Source organism: Eptatretus burgeri, chromosome 1 (genome assembly GCF_056783735.1).
Source record: "Eptatretus burgeri isolate ZD-2024b chromosome 1, Ebu_testis_v1, whole genome shotgun sequence".
NCBI classification, from domain to species: Eukaryota; Metazoa; Chordata; class Myxini; order Myxiniformes; family Myxinidae; genus Eptatretus; species Eptatretus burgeri.
This window is the reverse complement of record NC_140961.1, coordinates 141,546,502-141,571,158: the sequence shown is the minus strand read 5'-3', so window position 1 is coordinate 141,571,158 and position 24,657 is coordinate 141,546,502. Positions and strand designations below refer to the sequence as shown.

General features: G+C 43.7%; 1 protein-coding gene across 4 annotated transcripts in view; it reads right to left on the bottom strand.

Moving 5' to 3' along the window:
• The window catches only part of COG7 (component of oligomeric golgi complex 7), a 106,128-nt gene that overhangs the window by 18,949 nt on the left and 62,522 nt on the right, over positions 1–24,657 (bottom strand). For all 4 annotated transcript variants that reach the window (XM_085845698.1, XM_085845708.1, XM_085845714.1 and 1 more), the window contains exons 12-15: positions 24,170–24,235; positions 23,714–23,900; positions 20,128–20,268; positions 17,895–17,978 (exon numbers count right to left, since the gene is read on the bottom strand). In XM_085845698.1, the coding sequence (XP_085701824.1) occupies positions 17,895–17,978; positions 20,128–20,268; positions 23,714–23,900; positions 24,170–24,235 (478 nt within the window). The remainder of the gene's footprint in view (positions 1–17,894; positions 17,979–20,127; positions 20,269–23,713; positions 23,901–24,169; positions 24,236–24,657) is intronic.

Sequence of the window (24,657 nt, the reverse complement as noted above, 5' to 3'; positions counted from 1 at the left end):
TGCTCTTTCCATGCTTTGTCTCTGTGGAAACTGGGTTATTAATTGAATTTATAATAATGTGGAAATGCAAAATTAATTTAATGTAGTGCTTTGAAAAATAATTTAATAAATATATGCTGGGAAATCTTGGAGAGGGCAGAATACACACATTCCTCTGAAGTCATAAACAACCTTGCAAAACCTTATCAATCTAATGACCATCTGAACCCACAATACCTCCCCACCCTGCACCCCTCCTCGGGCTATAATCAAGCTCCAAAACAGACCAATGATCCTTCTATGTTGCAATTTTAAAGTTCACAAATAGTGTAGTAGATCGTAGAAAAATCGTGCAAATTATGATACAAGCATCAAATTTGGCATTTCTGTTCTGCAGGGCTTTCTGATCAAATCTGCCCGATTGGCCATTTGAAAATCCAAATTTTGAAAAATTTGAAGACAAAAAAAACTTAAAGAAAATTTGAAGTCACAGCTGACTGAAATTCTTGAAGTGCAAGTGAACATCCCAGGCAGAGAACCAAGGGGAGATGCAGTCATTGATGGCTCAGCACAAATCAATGCCCTCCCTCCACACACTTCAAAGATATTTGATGACTATGCGAAAGAAGACATCATCCAAAAGGTGGAATCCTATGGTGTCAGGTACGAGAGGGTGGACGTAGTGTTTGATGTGTACAAGAAGTCAAGTCTGAAGTCCGAGGCAAGGTCGAAAAGGGGGCAAGGAATCAGAAGAAGAGTGACAGGAACCAGTAAGACACCAAGTAACTGGAGAAGCTTTCTTCGAGATGACAGCAACAAGACTGAGCTGTTTCATTTCCTTGCGGAAAAGATGTGTGAAGCACAGATGACAAGCACAGTCATTGTCAGAAAAGGAGAAGATGCCATTAGCAACACAAGGAAGTCACTGGATGCTGTGTCTCCATGTTGTCATGAAGAAGCTGACACTCGAATATTTGTACACGCCAGGGATGCAACGACGGATGGTAGCAAGTCCATTATCATTAAGGCTAATGACACGGACGTACTAGTCACAGCAATATTTGTACTGCCATCCTTACAGGAACTAGGTCTTGAGAACATGTGGATTGCCTTTGGCCAAGGAGCCAAGGCGCGATGGATTCCAGTCCATGAGGTAGTTTCTGCAATAGGGCCTGAGAAAGCTCAAGGGATCCCATACTTCCATACGTTCACTGGATGTGACGTCGTGTCTGCCTTGCCTTCCGCAGTAAAGGGAAGAAAACTGCATGGCAGACTTGGAACGTCTTTGATGTTTCTGAAACATTCACCAATCTCAGCCAGCATCCAACATTGATTCGTGATCTTAACTTTTTTGAAGTTTTTTTTAGTTTTTTAATTTTTTTCAAAATTTGGATTTTCAAATGGCCAATCAGGCAGATTTGATTAGAATCCCCTGGAGAACAAGTGTGCCAAAGTTGATGCTTGTATCATCATTTGCACGATTCCTCTCAAAAATTGCTGTTATCTGCCCCACTAATGTAAAAACGGCAATTATTTGAGCATAAACAATAGTCGATTGGTTGTATTAGCACGACTGGTTGCATCATTGTATTATTATCTGAGTTTTTGCAGTCGATTGTGGCAGGAATTTGTGGTGGATTTAAAATTGATGGTAAAAACTATGCAGATGTGGTGGAGAGCGCCGCATGTTGGAGCATACAGGTACAGGTCGCTCATTTTGTGAAATGACTGCAGGCAGATACACGGATGTTTGAGCATGTGTGAGCAAGTGCTGGCAGGTGAGGATGCCAGGCGAAAAACATGGCAATTGGTGATTGCACAAGGTGGTTTGCCATTGCATTTCTGATGGTCGTCAGGAGAGAAGTGGTTCCAGCTGTGTGTATGACAACTTTGTGAAACATGGGTCTGTGTGTAACGGCTGTGGGCTGTGGACATAATACATACGCAACTCAGCCGGGCACAGAGAGATGGCTGAGCAGAATTTGGCAGTTAGGAACAATTTCCAATGTAAAACGTTGGTTGGAGCCTCACGATGAAAAATGGGAAAATATGGCAGAATGAACTGAACTCCTGCACTGTATAGCATACTATGATGTTTGAATGAGGGAATGTGAATTATGCAAATTAAGTACAGAATGCGCTCGGTATGGAATTCAAGATCGAAACTACTGATCTTTGGATGTTTAGAGAGGGAATTGAGTTAGAGGTGAAATGTATACAACAACAATGCGACTTGATGTACCAAACGATGAACATAACACCACATGTTACATTAATTGTCACAAAAGGGACACAGAGCAAACGAGATTGGGCCAATGAAAGGGTTTGTCAAGACAATATTTACGTCAGGTATGGGGCAGAAATTTGTATTGCATGGAAGAGAACGAAGGGTACGAAGGGATGGAACCATGTAGTACTTACTGAAGGGTCTACCTCGGTCAGTGGTGTACCTAAGGTATAGCAGGTATGGCACATGCCCTGGGTGCCACTTGAAGGGGGGGGGGCACTGAGCAGGACTCGGTCTCTGTCAAGAATGGAATATTGAAGTTAAAAGACGTCAGAGACGAAAGAAACGAATGGCTGATTAGAACTCGAGAGATGCTGGGTTAACAGCCAAGGAGGAAATGGAAAGAGTCAGGAAGGGAACACTACCATCTTCACAGAGAAATGGACGAAAGGTTTGCTCGTTTGCACGACACCGAAGCCAAATTTGGGTTCCTTCTCGATGTCAATGGACTGTGTTATGGCACTGACAGTAACGATCTAAAAAAAAAAAAGAGTGTGAAAATTGAGCGAATTGTACAGCTCTGATATTGATGGACAGCAGCTATATGAAAAAATTTTGGATTACAGAATGTTGCTATCAAGTCGGGCCAACATGAAAATATCAAGAGCTGAAGAGCTTCTCAAATTTATTGTTCAGTCTGGAGCTGAGAGCATCTTCCCCGATCTTCGCATTGCTATTCAGATAATGCTAACCATCGCAGTTTCCATCGCCAGCTGTGAGACATAATTCAGCAAGTTAAAACTAATAGTTTCATATTTGAGAGCCTCCATGGGTCAAGGCAGACTCTGTGATCTTGCTCTGCTGAGTGTAGAAAGAGAAGAAACTGAAAAAAACTGACTTTGAGCACATCATAGACCAATTTGCATCAGTGAAAGCAAGGAAGGTGCAGTTGTAATTTCCATGTGGTGCCATAATTTGTTAATTAAAAGATTAACGAGCTTGGGTTGTATTTTTGAGCTGATATCATGGTAAAGTTATTTAAAATACGGGTGTCAGATGTTTGGACAGGGGCGCAATTTCAGTGCTTGCCATAGGCGCTATTGGTACAGTACGTGGATGATTTGCTGATTTGCTTGACATCAGGGGATTATTGCAGGGGAAACATCTTAACCCTTTTGGGGCCACTGGCTGTCAAAGGCCATGGAGTACCAGAGGCCAAATTACAACTGTGCAAAATTCAGGCAACAAACCTAGGGCATGTGTTGAGTGGAACCTCGAGAAGATTGTCAAATGACAGGGTGCAGGCTAACTATGTGCGCCAATTGCAGCATGCAATCTCGCCGAGGATAGAAGCATAACTATATATATGGATTCCTGATATGTCAACTCCCTGGTGTTGGTTCGGTGGTCAACGGGATTTGAACTCAGGACTCTAGGGTCCCAAGTCTCCACTCTAACCGCTAAGCCAACAACAGGTTATAATATTGGTAAAGTGTCTATAAAACATATGGACATATACATGATGGACAAGACAACGATTAAGTTTTGTGCTGCCTTAACAAAGGTTGTCAAAGAGTTTGACTCGCAGGTCAGACAAGCGCTACCAGACCAGCTGCAGAGGAACACCACAGCATCCAGCCTGGTGACTGGGTGTACATCAAGGTGTTCAAACGGAGGAACGGACTGAAGACACGTTGAACCGGACCACATCAGGTATTATTGGTCACCAACACAGTTGTCAAGTGCAAAAGTAAGATCACGCATCTCAGTGCAAAAAGAATACAGGAAGTTGTAAAGAGAAGAAAGGAAATCTGCAAGCGGGAAGAACGTTACCGGAGGTTCATGACATATATAGCAGTGCTTTTGATTAGCACGTGCATAATTGTGATAATATAGAAGATAACAGACAGTGAGGGTATTATGGAAATGTCATGAAGAGCAGAATGTTTGCGAGGTCAAGAGCAGGAGAAACAATGAATGAGTCGTGATAGAGTACGACGAGCAGAAGAAGGTAAACATCAGGACCAATTGCATGAGAAAGGCGTGTATGGGACAAACACCTATATGACCCTTCGGTAATTATGCACCCTGTGTCACATGGGATGAAGGGGACGTAGACACTGTACGCCTGAAGCGAGGAATAGTGTTACATGAAGGGATAACTGGGCATCCACTGAACACCTTTTTAGCAATATCTTTACAACATGCTAAAAGTATGAACAAGAGCAAGTGTTTAGTTTGCTCACAAGTAACTATTGAGGGACAAATTACTGGGACAAGGATAGATATAAGGATACGAATGAATAATCTCGTGGAACCCCAGGCTTCATTAAAGGTACATATCCATGACGTGGTACAACACGTAAGGAAGGTAGCTGCAGAGTACCATGACTATTTTAAAGAAGGAGGGTTCAGATCTTGGTCAATGGGAGTGTTTGGTGGATGGGGAACATGGATACTACACATATTGATCGTTGGCCTTATGATATTCACTGCTATTGTCATCATGGCGTGCATAAAAGTAATGAACGGTGTGTGTGTGTGTGTGTGAGGAGAGAGAGAGAGATGGAGCGAGAGAGATGGAGCGAGAGAGAGAGAGAGAGAGAGAGAGAGAGAGAGAGAGAGAGAGAGAGAGAGAGAGAGAGATGGAGCGAGAGAGATGGAGCGAGAGAGATGGAGCGAGAGAGATGGAGCGAGAGAGATGGAGCGAGAGAGATGGAGCGAGAGAGATGGAGCGAGAGAGATGGAGCGAGAGAGATGGAGCGAGAGAGATGGAGCGAGAGAGATGGAGCGAGAGAGTTTACCAGAGTGCCGACAATGGTGGTGCATGAAGTTTCCCTGGACCAACCATCTCTGAAGACCCAGAAAACCCAGAAAATGAAGAACCTACCTTTAAATTTAGTCGAGACACCGTAACGGTGGTATTACTTTTTGGAAAACATGAAAGTACAGACACTCATGCCTTTGGGATTGACAAAAACCCTTTTGAAAGAATTCAACAATTGTTGCCAGAGAACTAAAAGCAGATGGATGATTGCAATGAAGAGATGTGGAAGAAAAAAAAAAAAGATATCTTTAAAACTTCAGGGGAAAAAGAATTTGAGCGGCTTGCTCGAATTAAATTTGATTAGTATAATTGGAAAAGACGATTGCCTATTGGATGTATATGTTCGGATTGCACAGGGTTCTTTCCTTCCAAAATAACCTGGGTGCCCCAACTCTGTGGGATGGAGAGGTGGTGGCCCCGAATCGGGGTTGCATCCACGAACAAGGTTGTTAACCCACCAGCGCAAGTTTGGCTGACGCGGTGGGAACAAGCCTGCCGCTAGCCAAATGACAAATTTAGATTTTTAGCAGTTTTCTTCTTACAGAACAAATCATTAGGTTGTTCTGTTTGAACAAATCAGGGGACTGTGGAAACTGGATTATTGATTGAATTTATAATAATGTAAAAATGCAAAATTAACTTAGTTTAGTACTTGAAAAATAATTTAATAAATATATGCTGGGAAATCTTGGAGAGGGCAGAATACACACATTCCTCTGAAGTCGTAAACAACCTTGCAAAACCTTATTGATCTGATGACCATCTGAACCCACAATATCCCCCACCCAATACTCTTTCCTGGGGCTATAAGCAAGTTCCAAAAGATCCTTCTATGTTGCAATTTTAAAGTTAACAAAGTTCCATCTGTTCTCAAGACACACCCTGGTGAGACTGCATATATAGGTACAATATTCAATGGAGAGTTGAGTCTTCAGCTTGCAACGATGTGGCAGGCTGGAGCCTTCCTCATGTATACAGGAGTATCTTATATTTTACTGTTTAAACGGCTTGTATATGAACTTACATTTCTCTGTCTTGAGGTAGCAGGAAACTGGTTCCACATCTCCCCCGTGGTTTCTGTGGGGTGCACATGGTCCACCAGCAACCCCCTTCTGATGAAACTCCCAATCACTGCTCACTTCTATCCATTCATTTCTCTCCTCCCACTGTGGAATCAACTTGCACATTCTCTTCCTTCTCATTGTTCCCTCCAGGTCTTCAGCACAGCTCTTCACCACCATCTCAGATCATCCCCAATCCAAAACAATGATCTTTTCTACCCTCGTTAACCCCACCCTTTTCCAAATTTCCAGTTTTTCCTTCTGGCATTTTTGCTCGTGCATCCATCTTCCATGCCTGGTGTTGGCTTAATGTTTAGGGTGGTGGGCTTGAGATCCTAGGGTCCTGAGTTCAATTCCCACTCAGCTGTTGAATTAATACTAGTCCATGAGGCCGACCACTTTGTCGGCACCAAATTAGTGCCCGGTTGTGTTTGGTATCATTGGAAAGCTTATGACCTCTATGTTGTGGAAATGCATGATAGCAAGCAAAACAGAGTAGCTGAAGCGTTTAATTAGCCAAATTCAAAATGACCGACGCTGAATTCCTGTTGTTTTTCAATATTTGAGAAATTTTAATCCACATGGCAGAATATGCATATGTAGCTGCATATTTCATTACTATGATGTTATATGCACTACTTGAAATAGATAAAGTAAATTGAAACTCTTTCAAAATGTAAAATCCAACATTCCGCAAATACAAAAAGTGTCATCACTTTGGAAATAGTCCACATGAAGGAGTGATTTTGTTGTCTACATATATGTTTTCACATATATATGAGGATTCCATTAAAACCATACTTGATGTAATCAAACCCTTCCTTGTCATGCAGAAAAACAAGTGGAATACATCAAAATGAAAAAGCGATATTAGTGTCTTGTGTTATTACCTTCGCAAACTTTGTTGCGAAGGTTATGTTTTGATCGCTGTGTATTTATTTATTTATTTATTTATTTGTGAATATGTGTTTGTTTGTTTGTTTGTTATTCGCATAACTCCAAAAGTATTGAACTGAATCGCAGCAAATTTGGTGGGATGATTGGTTATTATCCGAGGACCATTTGATTAGATTTTGGGAGCGACCGGGTCAAAAGGTCAAGGTCAAGGTCATGAAAAGGTCAAAATCGTCTTTTTACCATAGCGCGGTCAATTTGTATCCAATTTGCATGCAACTAATGCCAAAATGTTCAGAATTCAATGCCCCATCTTGTGATATGTGACATGACACAATGACGTAATAACCATTATTAGCGGTTGGGAGTCAAAGGTCAGGGGGGGTCACGACATTGCAAAATGTGCGGTTTTAGTCATAACACGGTCAATACTTATCCGAATTCTTATCCGGTCAAGCCATCATAATACATATGAGATGGCAGATATGGTATGGGATTAAATACCCTCACAATCAATGGTTTCTGGGGGGGGGGGGCAAAATGTAGCGTTGGCGAAGGTATGCGCTCTACTGAGTGCCCGTTCTAGTGTTTAAGAATATGTAGTATAGGTGTTAGTATTCAGTGGCTGATCGATATATTGATGAAATTTGATACTCAATAGGCCTACCAGGACTCGGCCATCACTTGTCTGGTAATCTATACAGGGAATTCCTTACAGTTTGGAGTATAAGTGATGATTCACTCCATCGTTTTGAGTTGTGGCCTTATCCCTGAACATTTTTAAAATATTGTACTGGTGGTAGATAGAAATAGAATGTGTTTTTCTAACATATCTAATCATATTATAGCATATATTCAATATCGTTCATTCCTTCATCTGTCTCTAGGCTTGAAATGCAAAAATCTGTACTGTTGCAATGCACTTTTTTGCTTCATGTAGTAATTTGAGACTGCACTCATGCAATAAGTTGCGTTTGTTTTCATTATAACAAATGATTGTTGTTGCTTTATTTCAGGTATCCCAATCAAACATAAAGAATAATAGCCATGCAATCCTCTAACAGTGGTGAAGGGCCCTCACAGACCGCTTTTCAAACAGATTCGCCCCCCAAGCAAAAGATCTAAACCTTTTTGTGTTATCCATTATCCAGAGGAAGATTCCCAAGCTCCGCTCACTTCACCAAAAGATGTTTCATCATGGCAGACATTGCTAAATGCTGCATGTGTACGTCAGCATTCCCCATTGCTGGAGAAAGCTCAAAATCTATCAGAAGGACAGGTGCCTGACATAGTTTACCATAGACAGTGTCGGTCACTCTTTACATTGAAACGCGACCTTCAGCTCTTAGAAAAACATCGAGAAAGGCGTGATGATGGTGAAACCACAGTATTTGGTAGCAGTAAACATCTTCCCAGGTCAAAGCCTTCAACAGCAAGGGTTTACGAAACAAAATGCACATTCTGTGAAAGAGAAAAGTATAAAAAAAAAACATCAAGAACAAGAGAATCAATTGTACAGTGCACAGAGCTGCGATGCGATAAGAGAATACGGGAGTGCGCAATGCAAAAGAGCGACCCGAAGATCTTAGCAGTTGCGTCAAGAGACTTAGTTGCCGCTGAGGCACATTACCACCACTCATGTTACCGCATGTACACTCATAAAGGCGGTGAAACTGCAACAACTGATGCGTCTCCTGATGCCGAAGAAGACTGCCTGTACAACGAGGCTGAAAGACATGTGAACGAATCGCTCTACACATTTATCCGTGATGATTTATTCACGAATCCTCGTGTATTAAAGATGATTGATCTCACAGCAATCGTCGTTGAGGTGATGTCAAACACAGGGATCACCATGACCAAAGAATCCACCAAGAAGCATATTCGACGAAATATTGAAAAGGAATTTGCAGATACTTTACATTTCTGTAAAGATGATAAAGGGAAAACACTCGGATTCCCTCACACTCTCACAATCTACGAACTTGTGAAAGAGAACCAGAAGCTCAAGGACAAGATAGAAACCCTTACAGCAGTAACATCTGGTGATTCTTCTGTCGTTATCAAAGCTGGCCAAATAATTAGATCTTCCATAAAAGAGATCCGCCAGGATCAAGTGTGGCCTTTCACGCCCGCTTTGGTGAACTGGAGTGGCTTCCGATTACCAGAACTTCTGCAAATCTTCATAACGTGTGTCCTTTCAGGTGAACAAAACTATCACAGTGCCTCGCAGAAAATTCAACTGTTGGTGGATTCATATGGCCAAGATCTGGTCTACAGTGTCACCTGTGGTCATATGAAACCACCGAAGCACATCTTGCTATCAAATGCAGTGAAAACACAGACAGGAAACTCGGAAATCATCCAGATAATGAACAAACTAGGGCATGGAGTTTCATATACTGTTCTCGAGGAAAACGACACTGCCTTGAGCCTTCAGAAAATAGCCTCATCCTCAGATGATTCTGTCCCACTTCCTGATTGTGTTAATCCCTACATATATTCCGCTCTCGTTTGGGACAATATAGATTTCCTCGAGGAAACTGCAACAGGAGCAGGAACAAGCCACAGGGTCAATGGCATCATTGTCCAACAAAAGGTGTATGATCCTAAGCTGGAATGGGCACGACCTGTAATAGAAAAGAAAAAGCAACGTTCCATCAAATATGAAGAACAACAGCTTCCAATTTACAACACTGGGAAAAGAGAAGGACCTGGAAGCAAAACAGTTGCTGAAGAATACCACGCTCTTCCTCAAAAATCCATCCACAGAAAGGACTTGATCTGGATTCTTCTACGGCAAATGCACCCGGAAAACCAAATTATTCCAGGATGGACAGGAATCAACATCATTATGAGACAGGACCAGACAGTTCATCAGCACAACATAGGCTATCTTAACCCAATCAATTTTCCAGCAACCAGCATGGCGACAGCAGCTGAGATTTTGAACAGGTCAATGAAGGTAAAAGAAAGCCTACATCTTCAAGAGGTTGTACTGGTATTCAACCAGGCCCTTTATTCCAAAGTGGCAGAAGTTCTGTGGAAACACAGATGTCAATATCCCGGAGTAATTCTTCGCCTCGGCTCTTTTCATATGGTCTGCAACTTTCTGGGAATACTTGGAAAACGTTTTGAGGATGCAGGCCTGCGTGACCTTTGCATTGAGGCAGGAATAGTGGCAGAGGGGTCTGTAACGAGTGTCATGGCAGGCAGACAGTACAACAGGTCTCTCCGAACGCACAAATACATATATGATGCCCTTTACAGATTGCTATGGGTGGGATTTCTGCTATGGCTGAAGGAACAACAACCTACACAGATGAACCAGATCGATCAGTTATTGGAATTACTGAGTGATCTTCTGGACACTTCTCGTCAAAGTTCCAAATATGAAGAGACGCTGAACCATGAATTGTTCTTGCAGAAGCTGGAACACTTTGAGAAATATTGTGAACATCTACGGCACACCAACGGACCTCTTTCAGCGTTATGGGTGTCATACTTTGACATGGTTGGGGGAGTATTGCTGGCTCTAATTCGCTCTTCCAGAGAAGGTGATTGGAATTTCCACATGGCTGCAGTTTGTGGCATGATTGTCTGGTGCTTCGCCCATGACCGACAGAATTATGCCCGGTACCTTCCAGTATACTACGCTGAAATGTCCCAGCTCAGAAATGACCATCCAGAAGTGCTTCAAAACTTCCTTGAAGGAGAGTTTTCTGTCCAACTAGGAGAAAAGAAACTCTTTGCTAAGATACCCTTGGACCAGACAATTGAAGAGACAGCCAATCGTGACACAAAAGTTGCGGGAGGAGTGCGCAAGTATAGTCTCAAACCTGGTGCAGTGAGTCGGTTCTTCCTGACAGCAGAATACCGGTCATCCTCCTTGCGTCATCTCTGAGATGTGTTGTCACAGGCAAATCTGATCATGGACATGTAGAGTTACAGAACAGCAGAATTAAAAAGGATGAACTGGCTGTCAATGCTGTTGTAGAAACCCTGCAAAACTGGGTTAATCCCTTTGAAGAAAATCAACAAGAACTAGTGTGTCTGTCTACAGCTGCTGCTGCAACAAGGCAGATTGCCACACAGTTGCTAGAAGCAGAAAAGCGTGGTGAAGCAGCTTATCAGAGCTTTAAGTCTGAAAGACTCGAATCAAGTCCACCAGTCGTGAAATTTCATGATCCATCGCCTAAGCTGAGGCTCAAGACCTTTTCAGATATGACCAAGAAGCAGAAGAAAGGTTCTTCAAATGGAAAAGAAATGATTCTGAAAGCAGACCGAAAGTTGTTTGGGCAAATGGTACTCATTGCACAAACAACAAAGAACCTGGATATGAAAGATGTCCTGGCACATCCCCGAGGTCTGCTACCATGGTCTCCAGCCTGTGAAGATGGGAGTATCAGGAAGACAAACAAAGCTGTGTTGGCCAGAGCATTACAAAAAAGATGCACAAGCAGAGAACATTCCCACACCATCAGCCACAATTATTGATGGCATGGCTTTGGTTCAAAAGATGAAGGGGGACCAGAAAACATTTGGAGACATTGCAAACACCTTGCTTCTTTCTGCAATTAGAGAAGGTGCACACAGTACTAGGATTGACATCGTGTTTGATGTGTATCAACCACACAGCATAAAACACCATGAAAGAGCGAGACGAAGCAAGAATCCGGACATACAGTTCAAGCATACAACTTCCCAACAAATTGTCCGTCTGTGGAGAAGTTACCTGCAGAGTAGTGACGACAAGACTGAACTCAATGAATTTCTGTTTCAGGAATAGCAAAAACCACATTCAAGGTCATTATTGCAGTCAAAGCATATGTTTGTAACCTCAAAGGAGAAGTGCATCAAAATTACTGACTCAGCAGTTGAAGATGTACCGGAGCTTTGCTGCCAGCAAGAAGAAGCAGACACGAGAGTACTGCTTCATGAAAAATACGCAAGTGACACCGGAAGTGCAGCTGTAATCTTTGTGGCGGACGACACAGATGTCTTCCTTTTGAGCATGGCGTTCTGTACACAAATTACTGCTCCTCTTTATCAGAAATGTGGGACTAAAACTCGCACACATTACATAGACATCACAGCTATTGTCAACATGAATGGATCTGATGTCTCAGAGGCAGTTATTGGATTGCACGCTTTCACTGGTTGCGACTCCGTCAGTGCCTTCGCAGGTTGTCGGAAAATGAAAGCATTCAAACTGGTCAAAGCAAATCAAAATTTCCAGAGTCTCTTTAAGGAGCTTGGCCAACAGTGGAGTCTTTCGTCTTCTCTTCAAGCTCGAGTGGAACGTTTTGTTTGTGCCATGTATGATGCTACATCTGGAGATGCTTCAGTCAACGAGTTTCGGTACAAACTATTTTGTGCAAAGAAAGGTGAGAAAGAGTCCTACCAGTTACCGCCATGTGCAGATTGTCTTGGAAAACATGCACGGCGAGCAAATTATCAAACCGCAATTTGGAGACAGAGTTTGATGAACGATCCCAAGACGCCCAATCCTGCAGGCTATGGCTGGAAATTCGTTGGCGATGGTGATGACAGACACTTAGCCGTAGACTGGATGGATGGTGCACCGGCCCCCGACGCTGTTCTTGAGATGCTGTCCTGCAAATGTCGGAAGTCCTGTCGAGTTCCTCAATGTCCCTGTGCTGCAAATGGATTGAAGTGTTCTGACATTTGTAGTTTGAGCCCATGTGAAAACAAACCGATGAACGATGGTGCAGACAGCGAAATGGAGTTGAGCAGCGAAGACGATTATGAAACTGAAGACTATTAGTTCAAATATTCCAAGATTGTGTACTTTCATTATTGTGTTTGAATAACAATAATGTGTTTGTCTTATAACATGCCTTATATTTTATTTCTGTGTTGCTGTTACAGCTGCGACATTTGAAATCTGGACCAAATGATCAACTTGATGTCAAAAGCACATAATTACTTATTTTCTATGATATAATTTGTTTCCTATATGTGTAAGGTGTCATTTATTGACAAGGTTCAAATTATATTAAGAAGTATTCAAGGTCCTGTTATTATAGTGCCTGAGTTGGAAGTTTCTAATGTCGTTATACATGTTGGAAAACACACTTTTTTGAAGTGAAGAAAAACATTTGTTTCGCATCAAGGGGTCCGCAGTATTTCATGTCGGGTGTCTGTGAGTGTTTTTATTTTCTTCTTATGTTTATATGACTATAAACTGTACTCCATGAGCTTTCTTTTGATATATGGATTATACACATTAAAGTATATTAACAGTATAAAACGCTCCCAACTCAAATCCATGGTGTATAAAAATTATCGAAAATCTTCGATTTTGTGCAAGAGGGGGTCGCATATAAACAGTGCCATTACACGATATAAGCTACCGATATTTCCTTGCTATCAAGTGATTTTGATACCCCGGGGGACCCATTTTTACAAAAAAAAAAAAATAATAAAAAAAAAAAAAAACTTGACGAGAACAGGGCACTTTGTTTGGTACCAATGACCAACATTTTGGGCTCGGCCTCATGGACTATGCCCAGGTGGGGTTAACTTGGCCTATCATCCTTCCGAGGTCGGCAAAATGAGTGCCAGCATGCTGGTACCCTGTGTCGGAGTGATGACCCATCCAGGATTGTGCCCAGTAGCCAAGGAGACTGCGAAAGTAGAACCAACGCTCTGCACAGAGTATGGTCCTGATGGATGGATGGATGGATGGATCCATCTTTCCCAACCCATGCACCCTCCTGTAACCCTCATTTGTCCAAGTCTCCCCATATTTTGGCTGTCGGCCATGCTGTTGGTGTCCTTCCTCTCTCTTTATACTGTTCCATTTTGTTTGGTTCCATCCTGATCCATTCAGTGTTATAGCTCGTCCGCGAGCTGACTTTTTACATAAAAATAATTTTAAAAGGGCAAAGCGTCTGCCTTTACTTAAAAAAATAAAAAAATAAAATAAATCAATAAATAAAAACTTCAAAAGCTTAAGTCCATAACCCATCTTTTCACCAAACTCCACCACCCCCCCCCCGCCCACCCCATCCTCTCCTCCATCTTACTGTCAGCTGAATTGCGTGACCTTGCCATTTGGTTCAATCATCCCAGCAAGTTGGTACACATTTTGCCGACCTCAGAAGGATGACAGGCTGTGTCAGCCCACCTGGTATTAATTCAATGGCGAGGCAGGATGTGAATTAAGGACCTTAGGATCCCAATCCCACCACCCTTTCCATTAAGCCAACACCAGGTGATAAACAGGTTCTTCACAGCAACCTAAAAACCTGCTCCTCTGTTCTTGCTCCCCCTCTCTCTGTTCTATTCACTCTCTCATTTGCTCAAAGTAATCTGCCATCTATTTGGAAACCAGCAAACATGACTGCTCCGCATAAAAAAATGTGCTAAAACAGATCCCTGCACCTACAGACCAATCAGCCTTCTCCCAATCATCAGCAAGGTTATGGAATCCATCATCACTTCAGACATTAAATCCTTCCTCTTCTCCAATGACTTGATTTCCGATCATCAATTTGGTTTCGGACCAGGTCAATCTACCCTGGATATGCTGCTTCTGCTCTCCATACAATGGATGGAGGTACTCAATGCCGGACATGAAATCAGAGCCGTATCCCTCGACATCTCGCATGCTTTCAACACGGTCTCGCACCCTGCCCTGTTCACAAAACTCTTCCCATGGTATTCAAGGCCATCTCCACTCATGTCTCACAGACTTCCTCTCCTGTCGCAGTTAACGTGTGGCCCTAAATGGAGTTCTCTCATCCCCTCTTCTTTCTGTCCAGGCTGGAGTTCCTCAAGGTAGCGTTCTGGGCCCTGTTCTTTTTCTGGTTTTCATCAATGATCTCTCCAACTCTCTGGAAAATCCTCTTTATCTCTTTGCTGATGACTCCGCCCTCTGCCATTACCATGTCATCCCTCAGACCGGCAAGCAGCAGCTTCTTCGCTCTTTGCAGATCTGGTTAAAATCACAAGCTGGCCAACACATGGAACATGTCTTTCAATCCTGACAAATCTCACACTCTCACTTTGTCTCTCCGAAAGGACCGTCTGTTCCCCACTGTTTTGTCCTTCCTTCTCCCGCCCCTCTGTCTCCTGCCCCCCCTTGGTGTGCGTTGTGTGTTGGCTCTAGACGAGCCTCGACAATGTATGCAAAAAACCCCCCAAAATACCTTTTCTCATCTCACCAAAAGCAGGTCAATAGCCTCGTCGTTTTGTATAAACACCTTGTCTATTCTTATACTCCTACCAATTCAACCCCACATGAGCTGCAAGCTCTTCCAGGCCAACACATTCTTCCAACAATCTCACACAACCACTTTTTTTTCTCAGTGATCTCAAGCTTGTACATAAATCATGTGCCAGACCATGACATTAGGAGAATTCAATGGGATTTTTGGTGAATTACAAGGACATTTATATGAGGTTATGCTGAAAAGTAATGCCTCACATTGTTTTTCCCCAAAATAGGAAAATATATTTGAATGAAACAAAGACAAGTACCAACACCAATGTTTATTCCACCATGGCGCATATTGTCGTGTCCAGGGGGTTTTGTCCCGACCTGGACGGATAGCCAAACTTTTCACCCTTGGAGGTTTACAGCTGAGATTCTCGGGGATTATGGCGAGCACGGGAAGAAAAGTGCGGCAAAGGACGAAGGCACACGGGTTGTACTCGAACCCACAACAGATACACGGACACCAGCAAATTAAATAAATAATGATCTAGTAAAGAGAAAATCAAACAGTTATAATGGAAATAAAGCAAGACGCGAGGTAACCTAAATCGAACTTTGAGGTGCCTCCACACAGGCTTAAATACAGACAAGGGGACAGAATAAAACAAAGAAAAATCCCCCCTTTATTCTGGCACTTAGCTTTGGGTCCAAAAGTAATCTTTTATGAGCTTTGGGGTCGAACCGCATCGTCCTGCATGGTGGGAAACCACGCCAAAAATGGCGCCAAGCAGCTCTCGTTGCGAGACGCAATTCGTGTGGATGGTCCTTTTGTCAAGAGAGCCCACAAGCCATCATGAAAGTTCCTCCTCATGATTGAGGCGGTCGACACCGCTCCTCTGAAGAATGCCGGGCTCGCTCACCCAGAATGGCTCAACACGAGGCTTCGAGGCAAGTCTCACACGATGCAGCCCAATAGTTCATGACTGCTCCGTCATGTGGCCAAATTCACAGCACGACACGAGAATCACGTTGCTGTATTTTGTCGTGTCCAGACGTAGCCAGCCAGAGAGACCCCATTACTCGACCGCGTCCTCCCACAACTGCATCCTCCTTGTTCTCCTTCCAGAACACCGATCCTGTCTCAACCCACCCGTCTTCACCGATTCTGCCTCACTCACTTCTGTCTCTTCTCTGGTCATGTTCTGACCACAGATTCACTGCCATATTTGGTCCGCTCGCCACAAAACAGCACGACCTTTTTCTCTACTTCTGCAATGGGAGGTTTCCCCGTTCTCCTCCAGAGGCGCGCTTGTCTTCCTCTTACCGACGTCACGCTCATTCATCATCCACTCCAGGGGAATGGTTTTCTCGCTGTCTTCCTGGAGGTGGGGCTTTCTGCCTGCTTGGACGTGCAGCTCGGTTGTTGTTTTAAGGACGTGATCCCTTTTTATTGCCGGTCTTGAAAAGCAAAAACATAGGAAAAGGTCACAGGGGGAAATCATATACTGGGAGAACTTATCCTTAAACCCTACCTAATTCACACAGCACCCACCACCCCTCGTGTGGTGGCATATAACACTTAAGCTCACAGTTTCCCTACTTGATTTACATTGAGATGTCTCCTCCATGTCCACGGACCAAGCTACTCTCTACAATCCTATCTTTCCGATGAAATTCCTCCATCTACCCCATAAACAACAATATTTCTTTCTCAATATAATCACCACTACGGTCCACACATTTCTGCTAATGTTCAAGTAGTTTCATGATGCCATCACGATAGACCGGTGCATCCTGCAAACTTCACAACTGCCTTGACATCATTGTCGGGAAAAAAAATGTTCTCCACAAAGGTTTTCCGTTAGCTTAAGGAAGAAATGAAAATCTGACGGAGCCAAGTCAGAGCTGGTGATCCTTTGTGGAGGTACTCCATTGACCGGTACTCTTACGCAGGATCTTAATTGTGCACCAAACTCTCATTTCCTGTCATCTCCAGTCAATCATCCCCTCTCTAATCACCAGCGTTTCACGCTTCACAGCACTGAGAACGCCGTGCTGCCCTCTGCCATCTTCACCAACATAGCACTGAGACATCTAGTGTCAGAATCATGAAACTTCACACACAGTAGCAGGAAGAACGAATGTGTGAACAACGATTTGTTTCATTTCAATATCTTTACCTGTTTTGGAGAAAAAGAATCGGAGGCACTGCTTTTCAAACATGCCCTCGTATGAAAACTGATAAGTCGAGGGATTTGAAACTAGGATCCCAGCAAAAGCCATGGGCTCAGATGGGAATGCAAAACAGGCCAACCTCTTATTTTCAACCTTACAACGTACAGGCTCACTGCTCAGCTGCACACCTTTGTTCATCTTTTCCTAAATCAACTGAGTAACATCCCTGCATCTGTTCAGTCATGCTCTTTAAGGTTGCAGTTCAATACCATTTAATCTCATCTTTCATTCCCACGTCGTGTGTTCTTGCTAACCCTAATCCTTAGTCTGACCTCTTTCTTTTCGAACCTGTTAAACAAATGTCCAATTTCCACACGTTTCCTGGTGCCTTCTTGCGGTGTTTGTGACATTTTTATTCAGTCGTTTTGTAGCTTCAATGAGCATCGACTCGACTGTGAAAAATAAATAAAAGAAGACTGTGGTCCAACTCGACCTGGGATATAAATGTATGAACATTACAAACTTGGAAATAATCATTTTACTTACATTGGTGACATATTCCAAAGGGGAAAGCCCAAAGTTTGGTAGCTCATCTGTCAGCATCTCTGAACCTCCAGCCTCCCTCCATACCTGTGCAAAAATAAAGAAATAATAAAATCATGCTTCGCAATGCAATTGTTAAATAAATAAATAAAAAATAGAAGTTTTGGAAATACAAATATATCACCAAATAAAAAAGGGGAAGTGTAATGAATAAGAAGAAATAAACAACAAGTAGAGTTCATAGAACACCTGACCGAACACTATAATCGAGCGAGACTCAAGGACATGGGCGGGGTCTAGGAGCGGCAAATTTGATTGGTCACAACGATGTAAAATGCTGGAATATTTTGTACAAGCACTGCAAAATGGAAGAGATTTGAAAGTGCTAACGAGGCAATTTGTGTTCTCCAGCGTTCGACTAATTACGTAATTTGAAATAAAATAAAGATTTTCAAGGTTGCAGAAAAAACGAAATTCAGAAGTTTACCACTGTTGATGCAGCGTCTTTTACACCACCTTATTTAACACGTTACATTAGTTATTCGTACATGTAGTTTGTGTCCTTTATGACATCCTTAAAAACGGTAAATTCCTGTTTGGAATTATTTTCAATTTGGTTTGACTGCCAGACAGGAAAAAAATTAACTCGCTCCTCCCTACACATGAGTGATCAGGACAAATTCAGAGCCAAAGTACTGCTAAACTACAGGTTCGTTTTCCGATTCATATTCAAAATACCGTTGGACCCCGCTATTCGCGAGTCATCATGTGTAACCTGCTTCGAAATTCGCATGTTCGCATTACATATTTACTTTTTTTTTGTTGTTCTATTTCCATCATGATCGACCTGTTTCCTACATCCAGCTGGGAAATCGTAAATCAGCCAACATCACTTAATTAAATAAAAACGGATCCCCTTAACTACAACCCAGTTAGCTTCCTGTACTTCCAATCATCAACAAGATCATGGAATCCATAATCGCAGTTGACATAAAATCATTCCTTTTCTCCAAAAGCCTCGTCTCAGAACATCAATTCGGATTCAGACCTGGTCACTCTACCTTGGACGTGCTGCTTCCACTCTCCCAGCAATGATGGAGGCCCTCAATATCAGACATGAGATCAGGGCCTTCTCTCTGGACATATCTCGAGCTTTTGATACAGTCTGGCATCCTGCCTTGCTCTCCAAACTGTCTGCCAATGGAATCCAAGGCCAACTCCACTCTTGGATGACTTACTTCCTCCACTCTCGTAGACAATGTGGGGCTCTCAACGGAACCCTTTCATCTCATCTCACTGTCAAGACTGGAGTACCCCAAGGCAGTTTTCTTGGCCCAATGTTATTCACAATCTTCATCAATGATCTCTCTGCCTCTCCGGAAAATACTCTTCATCTCTTTGCTGATGAATCCACTCTCTGCCGTGACGTCTCTCATCCTTCTGACAAACAGGCAGCAGCCTCCTCCCTCTTTTCAGACCTTGACAAAATCACAAACTGGTCAAACACAATTTTGGTCATGTATCCATATTGTCCACCCTTCGTGTTCTCCCTTCACCCTCATCATTACACCTGCATCCCTTGTTTGTCAGTCTCGGTCTACTTTCTCCCTCCACCTTGCTGTTGGCGTTTCCCTTTTCTCTTGCTGTTCCCTTTATGTCGTGTCCTGATCTGTTCTGTGTGATCGCTCTTCCACGAGCCGAGGCCATGTAAAAAATAAAAGATAAAAAAACAAAAACAATGCCGCGACATAAACGGACTCTGACATTCGCGGCATTTTTCAGAAACGTATTCCTTGTGAATATAGCAGGGTCCGACAGTATAACATTCAATTCAAATTAAGTTGTTGCTCGATCATAAACTGAAGTTTCTCGCCAGAAAGACAGATAGGTAGAGAGACAAACAGCAGTGAACCAATTGCTTAACCCCGCTTTTCACATCCCGTGCGGGGCATAAAAACAAAAAAAAAAACAAAACAGCTTTGTGCAACTAGCCTGTGATATATAGTGAAAATTATTGCAGCGATTATGGATGGAAAAGCAAAAAATATAAAATAAAAATAATTTTCCAGCATTGACATTCAAAGTTGAAGACAACTCCCAGGATTAAAAAAAAAAAAACACAACCGTATGTAGAATGCTTTATCAAACAACAGGTAAAAGCCGAAACTAATCACTGTCCAAAACGTTAATGAGAAAGAAACTTTGCAGCCAAGCATTTTAACAATGACCGACTCACCTCCATGTGCGGCACAAGTTTGAGTTGCTGCTGAATCCACAAGAAAACTACGTCAAAAGCCAGCTGGTGAGACTGCTGGTTCAAACGAGCAAGGGCTGTCCGGCTTTCCGCCAAAATGTTGCTACTGCCTGCGCCTTTCTCCTGATGGGTACATCAATGTTACGGGCTCGCAAGCCGCAGGAAAAATTGTCAAACGACGGTGATCTCTCGGACGAGAATGTCCCGATTGGGAATATGAAATGATGATCTTCCGCTCAAAACAATTACCGTAAGCGAAAGATCGCGACATCCCAACATGGTGCCAAATAAATATGATGACAAATCTCCACAATAAAATAAATGCAAATGCCTCAAAAATTAAGTGAAAAAATGCTCTTCTTTTGTCAACCAAGAAAGCCAAGCGGTGGAGAGGTAAGGCTGGCGCACACCATCTGGTCCGAGCAGAGAATATATTTGTGGATATGATTTCGTCATGGCACGTTGTGGGATGGCTGGGCCCCAAAATGTTTTTGGGAAAGACGAACATCATTTGATTTATTCATCTCCCCTCACCCCTCCTCGAAGCCTGGTGTTGGCTCAGTGGTTATGGTGGTGGCTTGGGATCCTAGGGTCCTGAGTTCAAACTCCATCAGCCGCTGAATTAATACACCAGGGGGCTGACTCAGCATGTCCTCCTTCTGAGGTCGGCGAAATGAGTACCAGTTCCAGTGTGTGCACTGGTGGAGGGGCACTTCATCAGTGACACAGTCACGCTTCAAGAAATGATAGCTACCCCAGCAGCTAAGCTGCCATACGACCACCACCCCTCCTCTGGTAATAGTGACGCCGTTTGGATCTTAATTCTTCCGAGGACTCGATCAACAACCAATTATTTTGCAGCCTGAGACAATTATAAATTCCATCTTGTAACTTGTTCTTTCAAGTCCTGCCAGCCATGAAAGAACAGCCTACCTTGCGAATATGGTCCAAGAAAGCCAATAATTATGCAAGTGAAACGTGTACAATTAAAAACAATTTATTACCCGTGTAATAAATAGGTATATTTCAAATGCATAACTCCTGTTTCTGAAACCGGCATCCCAAAAATGTTTAACCCCACTCGGTTCACTCATCCCGCTAGACTGGAGCTTCAAAAGCAAGGCGTCATGCACTACCATCTCGTGTCATCCTCCACCGCTACCGACAATATTTTCTACCCCCATCAACCCTATTATTTACAGGTTACTATGTTTTCTCTCCTCTTTCCTGTTGTGTCCAACTGTGGTCCCACTGTCAGTAAATATAAGGGAATGGACAGAGAGACAAACAGAAAAATTGTATGTGACAACAATGGCAGCTTTGTGTTTGTGTCAGCTCTTCGTGATGCGAGACTGGTTCGCAAACATGGAGCACGCGGACCAATAAATAGAATGCTTCAGCTTGTATTGGAACTGAACGCAATTCCGTTAACTGCACTTAAGACTGGTGCTCAAAATTCAGAATTGAGATGCAACAACTCAAGACTTTTAAAAAATAAATAATAAATCGTGCTCCATGCCTCACGTTTTCGCTGCTTGTGGGTAGAATCCTTCACCCTTTAGTTAACCGTCACCATGCATGTGAAATCAGCACTTCGTTGAAGCTTCGTGCCCTTATGGAGGCACTTTGTTTACATCCCCAAATCCTCGTGCACAAAGACGGACAATAGAGTTTTCAGCAATGTATTGTCTGATCTCGAGTATATCACAAGAAGAGCGTCTTGGGGGGGGGGGGGGGGGAAATAGGTTTACACCTTTGGCAAATTGAAGCTAGATCAGGTCAGGTATGGGAGCATGTGCCAGAACAGCGCGTCGCTGCGTCCATTTTCCGCCGGTACTCCAGGGGCCTCCGTCTGGCCATCCCCCAGGCAGATGCCAGACCCATCCCCATCTCCTTGAGATGATGGTCAACCTGCTGCAACCACGAGGCACGTGGTCGGCCCACTGGCCTCCTCCACTCACGAGACTCCCCCCATCCCCGAGAGAATCTGGTGAGCAGGATCAGCGTCAGGAAAACGAGCCACATGTCCATACAGCCGCAACTGACACTCACGGACTATGCAGGTAACAAATCTCATCCGAGTCTCTCTCAGCAACCGCTCGTTGGACACAAAATCCGACCAGCGATAGCCAAGGATTCTCCGAAGAGACCTGGTACCAAAGGAATTAAGTCTCCGTCTCAGATCCTTGGTCAGAGTCCAAGTCTCGCATCCATAGAGCAAGACTGGAAGTACCAAGGACCTGAAGACTCAGACTTTCGTCCTCCCGCACCGGTACTGGCAGCGCCACACCCCATGATCCAGTGAATCCATGACACCCCAGGCCCGACCCAGACGTCTATTGACCTCTGACTCGCAGCCAGCAAAGACATGAATATCACTGCCAAGGTAAGTGAATCTCTCCACAACCTCAACATCCTCACCACAAACAGACACAGACAGGACAGCAGCATCCAAGATGTCACCGAAAGCCTGGATCTTAGTTTTGACCCAAGAAACCCGTAATCCCAGCGGCTCCGACTCCTCATTCAGCCCCTCGAGGACTCCCAAAAGGATATCTAAAGTCTCCGCAAAGATGACTGCATCATCTGCAAATCAAGGTCCGAGATCTTGACATTCCCAAACGATGCACCGCAGCTTGATCTCTCCGACATTCTCCCTAAAATCCAGTCCATACAAGTGCTGAAAAGTGTGGGGGCAAGTACACACTCCTGACGAACTCCAGTAACAACTGGAAATAAGTCAGAGATGGTACCACTACATCTCACAGCACTCTCAGTACCAGAGTAGAGTTCAGACATCAGATCGATCAGTTTTGGTGGCACCCCACGAAGACCAAGAATCCTCTAGAGGACATCCCTATTCACTGAATCGAACGCTTTACAGAGATCAACATAGGCTGCAAGCAGCCCCTGCCGAAACTCTCGTCTGCGTTCGGTGAGGACACGAAGAGCAAAGATACGGTTAATCGTTGACCTCTTTGGTGTAAAGCCTGACTGCTCTGGAGGCTGGTGCTCAAGCAGATGGTGGCGAACCCTATCAAGAATTATCCGAGCAAAGACCTTGCCCGGCACTGAGAGCAGCGTCACCACTCGGTAGATGTTGAAGTCTTGGCGATCACCCTTCCCTTTCCAGAGAGGAACAACAAGGCCCCTCTTCCAATCAGTTGGAATGATACCTGTGTTCCCGACAGAGCACAAAACTGCATGCAACGACACGAGTGCAGCATTTCCACCAGCCTTGAGAAGTTCAGCATGGATGCCACAGATCCCGGGAAGCTCGATCGATTAATCAATTAAACAAACCTCTGCTTCACCCAATTAGGAATATGTACCATCTCATGCAGGTGATGGTCCTCTCCTGCTCTCCGGATATTCATGGTGCAGAAGTCAACCCCCGTGAGTACGTAACACTACTTTACAGGCTTTGGTCAGGTAATGTGTACCAGCAATACCTGCAACTTCCAGTCTTTAGCACACGAAGTCCATCGCAATACAAGGAAATAACATCCTTAACATATACCTTAACCCAACGGAATAACCAGAAATTCTGTTTCCGAACGGTTCTCACCTTGAGTGTGTACAGCATCTCCAAGAGAGCGGCATGCTTGGCTGGATTGCCTTTAAGCAGGTAATTGTACTCGAGCCATGGGTTCCTGATGCCCCCACGCCTCTCCACGGTGCTGCCCTGGACCAATCCCACGAGGCTGCTTGGGCTGTAGCTGTCAGCTAAGTACTTCGCACTCGTTGCTAGTATCCTGCAACAAGGCAAGATTCCATCGCCGACCGAAAATAAAGAGTTCTTGCTCAGAGAAATTTTAAACATTTTCCACAACTCAAAAAGCAATAATATTTCTCACGTTCAAAAACGTCGCACCAGCTCACCCTTCCCCACCTCATGCTAAGCTTCCTTGACATCGTATTTGAGTTCGGTATTTCAAAGGCACAAATGACACCAAATTTGGCAAAGCACAAGCATTCATACGGTTCTGCAGCAAGAGCCTCGAAAATGGCAAAACATTCTCACCTGCTCGCAAGTTGTTGTTCAAAATCTCCGCACTGCCTCAGAAGCTCTCCACACGTTTTTATCACCCTAGTAAGAATAGCTCATTATGCAAACACAGTATCGATAGGATGTGCTTTGTAAAAATGATGCGGTCAATGGGGGAGGAAAGGAGGGTGGAGGAAAGGTCTAGATTAGTAAATCAAGAAAAAAGAACGTTTCAATGAAGCAGAGAATGTCAAAAAAACAGGAAAGGGGCGACCGAGTCGAGGAAGAAGGGAGTAAAAGGGGAATGGTGGTTGGGAGGAGAAAAGAGAAAGGGCAGAAGGTGGTTGGGGGAATCAAAACATTTAAACTTTCATTCCAACTATACGATAAGAGAAGCATGTGTGTCTGTGTGTGTGTGTGTGTGTGTGTGTGTGTGTGCGTGTGTGTGTGTGTGTCTGCGTGTGTGTGTGTGTGTGTCTGCGTGTGCGTGTGTGTGTGTCTGCGTGTGCGTGTGTGTGTGTGTG